General features: G+C 44.0%; 1 protein-coding gene across 1 annotated transcript; it reads right to left on the bottom strand.

The window, feature by feature from the left end:
• Positions 1-261: 261 nt before the first annotated feature.
• Positions 262-1,161, bottom strand: LOC129089302 (leucine-rich repeat-containing protein 30-like). Its single transcript, XM_054596714.1, has one exon. It carries the CDS (start codon positions 1,159-1,161, stop codon positions 262-264), a length of 900 nt encoding a protein of 299 aa, XP_054452689.1.
• Between the last annotated feature and the right edge of the window lie 3,978 nt (positions 1,162-5,139).

The following is a 5,139-nucleotide window of genomic DNA, read 5'->3' as shown; positions in this document are numbered from 1 at the left end:
AAGTACTGGTCCTTTTTGTTGAGTGATAGTATCGTAATACAATCAGGCCGTTTGTGGAAACAGCTAGAGCTCACAGCGTGACTACCACGTGCCAACGTCCCATTAGGACTCTTTTAGATTCACAGCCACACATGAACCCACACACACACACACACACACACACACACACACACACACACACACACACACACACACACACACACACACACACACACACACACACACACACTCACAAGCAAATGTACACACAGTGATAGTCCCTCACGTGGGCTTGAGGTAGTTATAGAGGGCACTGAGTCCTCCTTGCAGCACCTCCTGGATAGGCTTGAGGAGGGGGTTGTGGATTATATGAAGTCCTTTGTCCATCGGGTGGCAGGCCAACCTCCCGAGCCTGCTCAGTAGGTACATTTCCATTGGCACATTTTGCAGGTCATTGAAGTCAACATTGAGAAGTTCTAAAGACTCCAGGAAGCACAGCGTCTTAGGCAGCGTGTGGATACTGTTCCCCTCCACGATGAGGATCTTCAGGTTAACCAAGTCTTGGATCTGGTCCGCAATGGTCTCCAGGCGGTTGCAAGCCAGATGGAGGAAGACCAGGCCCTTCATGCTGTAGACGCAGGTGGGGATGTGTGCGATGCGGTTGTGGCTGAGGTTGAGTTTGGTCAGATTGTGCATGGCCGCCAGGCTGCCGGGGAGGCCTGTGATCTGGTTATTGGCCAGACTGAGCACCTCCAGGCCGGTACAGGAGCCCAGCTCCTCGGGGACCTCGCTCAGGCGGTTTCGACAGGCGAAAAGTACGCGTAGCTTCTTCAGGAGGCTGATCTCGGGCGGGAGGCTGGACAGGTTGTTACCCCACAAGTTGAGGATCACCAGATTGTTCAGAGCGCCCAGGGCAGGGGGCAGAGAGCACAGGCAGTTCATGGACAAGTTTAGCTTCTGCAGCTCCCGGAGCTCCCAAAGCTCTGAGGGGGTTTCATCGAGGGCCCTCATTGCCAGGCTGAGGGTGTTGTAGCCAAAGTGAACCGTGGTGTGTCTGCGGATCCTCTCGGCGGCCGAGGACAGGCTGGGCTGGTCGTCTTTCCCGTTGATCTTCCTGCTTTGACCGACACTCACCTCATTCAGCTCCTTTTTGGAGAAACTGCGGGAGTGTTTCCCACCCATGGTCCTCGCAGTACTGTTGATTCCGTCGCCTATAACAAGATGTCAGCATGCGATTAGCTGAATCACCAACAATAAGTGGATTGCTAAGGATAACGGCTGCTGATTGAAACAGCCACGCAGAGCATGATCGGTCCTACAGGTTGTAACTGCTGATGTTTGGCAGCAGTTACACTGAATCCTGGCTGAGTTTTCCTCACCGAGCGGAGTAGCAGGCTGCTGTCATTGAGCGCTATGGGGGCTCGTGGTCTGGCGCTCCCAGACCAACTGCCTGTCTTACTAGATTTCATACCCCAGCTGGTCCTGTCACTTTGCATGTCCACAGATAGCACCCTGATCCCCCTCCCACTACCGCAGGGCAGAGCTGGGGATAGGATGCGGCGTGAGCTCAATCAGATGAGGTCGCTGCCATGATCTCATAGCGTAACACATGGAAATACATTGGTGGTCATGTGGTACACATTATTCTGTTAGCTCCACCTGCTATCTTTTCTGTGCGTACTGCATTTTGCACTTAAAATAATTCAGATGTTTAACATGCCATTGCTGGCTGACCATAATCTCTTCATTCTTTTTTTTCTTCCCGTGTCAGCCACTGAGCCTTTGTGCATGATCTCCTGTCTCATTTTGAATATGCCACCAAGCCGGCAGCCGTGAAAAAACACTGAATCATCTTTCAAAGAAGGAACAGTTCTTAAAAGGTATTAGTGGAACCCTATGCACAGACATGCGCTGGTTTAACCTCAAGTGCAAAAGGACATAGAACATTCCTGTGTGTTCCTAGAAAACTCTACCGCTATTCAAAATCTCATTCACGTGGCCCCGAGGGGAGAATCTCTATTCATTTAAAAGCATACACAGTAGTGCATTTACATTTTTGAATTTGTCTTTCCCCGAAGCAACTTAAACACTGAGGAAAAAAAGTTGTTCACGCTTTTTCTCTAAGGAGTTTCTCTCTAAGTATCTGCGTAGAGTTCACTAAATTCTTTTTGTTCCACTTCCTTTTAAAATGTCAAATTAGAAGAAAGTTTAGAATATTGTAATATTTCGGTATTTAGCTTGAGTTTTGTGATTTCTTTCTATCATATGTCTCGCTGATAAGGCCACAGCCATGGGTGGATATATCCCATCATGCATCTGTTGAGAGGCAGGGGTCATAAAGAAAACCACGTTCACACCTACAGTACTACAGGGAGTATTTCCATTTCATGCTACTTTATACTTCTATTCCGCTAGAATTCAGAGCATTACATTGTACATTTTATTGCAATACATTTATTTGACAGCTTAATAGTTAGTTCCTTTACAGATAAAGATTATAAATATGCACTGGTATAGATTAAGTTACCCAAAAGTGTAGATAATTATTAAAATTTGCTCCACCTCGACCAACTACGACAGTGAAATGTTGCTTATACATTAATGCATCAGTAATATTATCCAAACATATATCATATAACAATATAAAACTTATTTGTTGACGTAGACTGGTCCCAAATGGTCGACTTGAACTCAGCATTTGCCTTGCAAGGTTCAGGGCTGATTTACAACCAATGTTAAACTCATGAAAGGGCATTTCTTTAATACATTTAGTAAGAAATGTCAATATTAACACCAGCACTGATGTTGTTTCATCTTCCACAAAAGTGCGAAGAGCTTGCCTTGTTTGAGCTCAGGTCCTTCCTGCTCGGAGGCAGCAGAGCTAAACACTTAGTAAATTAAAGTCTTGTTTAGCTCAAAACCAAAAGTTTGTTCCTTTGGGTTTCACAATCATGTGACACCATCTACTCTTACAGGATTACATTACAGTCATTTAGCAGACGCTTTTATCCAAAGCGACTGACAATCAGTAGTATATTACATATCATTCACCCATTCACACACTGATGACAGGGCTACCATGCAAGGTGCCACCATCAGACTCTAACTAACATTCATGCAACATCCAGTCCACACCGATGGCAAGCCTTCGGGAGCAACTTGGGGTTAAGTGTCTTGCCCAAGGACACATCGACTGCCGAAGCCGGGTATCGAACCACCGACCCTCTGATTGGAGAACTACCTTGCTCTCCACTACGACACAGCCGCCTCAGGATCAATTCAGATAAAACAAAACAAAAAACTCAGAAAGAGCAACAGAGGAGGAATGCCTCTTGCAGCAAAGATAAACATTTAGAAGACATGTACAGAGTGTAAGGCATTTACAGTACAGGGTGTACACTAAGCTGCTGTGCCAACCATACTGCTACTGCTAATAACACTTTTCTTCAACCCTGTTAACATTATAGTCTTTTCTTGTTATTGTTATAGTTATATCTTAATTGTGTATTCTCAGTTTTATAATGTTATATTTAATCTGTTTTAGTTTTAGTTTTTATCTTCAGATATCTATCTAACTATCTATCTAACTTTTATAAGCATTATATCAACATTGTAATTGTGGAATTATAAGCAAATATAAGAAGGACAATGTAAGTATTGATGTACAGTACTTTCAACTATCGTAACGTCTCATATGAAGACATGTTTGATATAATTAAAGCTGGGTTATATTATATTGTCGGACATTATTTGTTATTGCATGCAATATTTAATTTTGTCAAATAAGGACCGAAATTGACTTAAGTTTATCAAAACAAACATTTGTATTCATATTTGTTTCATGGCACCAATCGTTTTTCTATGGAGGTGTCACGCAAGTGATTAATAAGGTTTATCACTTGGGGAGGTCTACATTCATGAGCCGTTATATAAATGTTAGGGGTGTAAATGGGACCTTGGAATTGATCCACTTTCCTCGACAGAATCATGGAGTCTGACCAGGACTTAGAGTGGCCTTAGTCATCATTCTTCTACCAGCCCAGTAATCAAAGTACTTGGATGACAGTTAACAGTGATATCCAACTCTGGGGACTCGGTGGCTGTGCTCTGAGCGCGGCTACATCAGCACTTATGAATGACAGGTTGAATCATGTGTTTGCTGAATTGGACACTGGAGGTGTCGGGCTGTTTCGGGGGGCTGTTGGGGTTGCATTGCCTATTCAGGCAGATGCTTGTGCAGCATGTCTCTCTGGACAGTTTGTATTAAATGTTAACACCTTCATATCTTGGTAACTTTCTGTAGAAATTGGCTTCTGGCTGACACTTTATCACCAAGTCTTTTACAGCCCCTCAGTTTGTGCCGTTCTTGTTTACATGTGTGCTGCGGCTAATTTCACAAACAGCAGGATCGCTATATCCTGCCATCCTCTATTTACATGAAAAATGACACCTCAGCTGCTACCGTCAGAGCACCCCCCCCCCCCCCCAACACACACACCCGTGAAAACACATCCCCAGAGTGGCAACATGAGGCTCAGAACACATGCTGTCAAATATGCAGGAAACCCATAGCTTAATATGCATATCAATCATCATGGGTTAACTGTAGCTTTGCCATACCTGAAAAAAAATTCTATGATGGATTGACGGACGGAGGGAGGGCGGTTGGATAGAAGCTAGATGGGTATGTGGATGAATGGACAGAGCGAATAATGCTAATTTCTGTGACAGGGAGATGTCACCATGACATACTTCCCCATATCACACCTTCGCATAGCACTTCATCATAATCCTGTGAGGCATGAATCTTCATTAAATGCTGCTTTTTTATCCTGCGCATATTTTTTTTTCTCCAAATGAATCTCCCTTTCTACCAGAGGAACAGATGTTGTGGAAACAGCTTGAGCTTTGAATTACAAGAAAATGGGATTTACCATTCCTCTTGCATTCACGCAACACCTTAATACAGAGTCCCATTAGCGCCAAATGAGGATGAGTTATTCACTCGGAGAACAGTTACACCCTCCAGTCCTCAGGGTGACAAAAATGGTCTCATTTGAGAAAGCTCATCTGGTTATGTGGCACCGTAATGACTCTGGATGAGCTACCTTTAGGGACTCAAGTTCAAGATATATACCATTATTACTTGTTCATTACTGT

This window comes from Anoplopoma fimbria, chromosome 3 (assembly GCF_027596085.1).
Source record: "Anoplopoma fimbria isolate UVic2021 breed Golden Eagle Sablefish chromosome 3, Afim_UVic_2022, whole genome shotgun sequence".
NCBI lineage: Eukaryota > Metazoa > Chordata > Actinopteri > Perciformes > Anoplopomatidae > Anoplopoma > Anoplopoma fimbria.
Note: the sequence above shows the minus strand (reverse complement) of the source record. Positions and strands in the feature narration are given on the sequence as shown.

Bases quoted from the DNA above. Each gene is read 5' to 3' on its own strand.
- LOC129089302 (XM_054596714.1), bottom strand. From the start codon at position 1,161: ATGGGTGGGAAACACTCCCGCAGTTTCTCCAAAAAGGAGCTGAATGAG.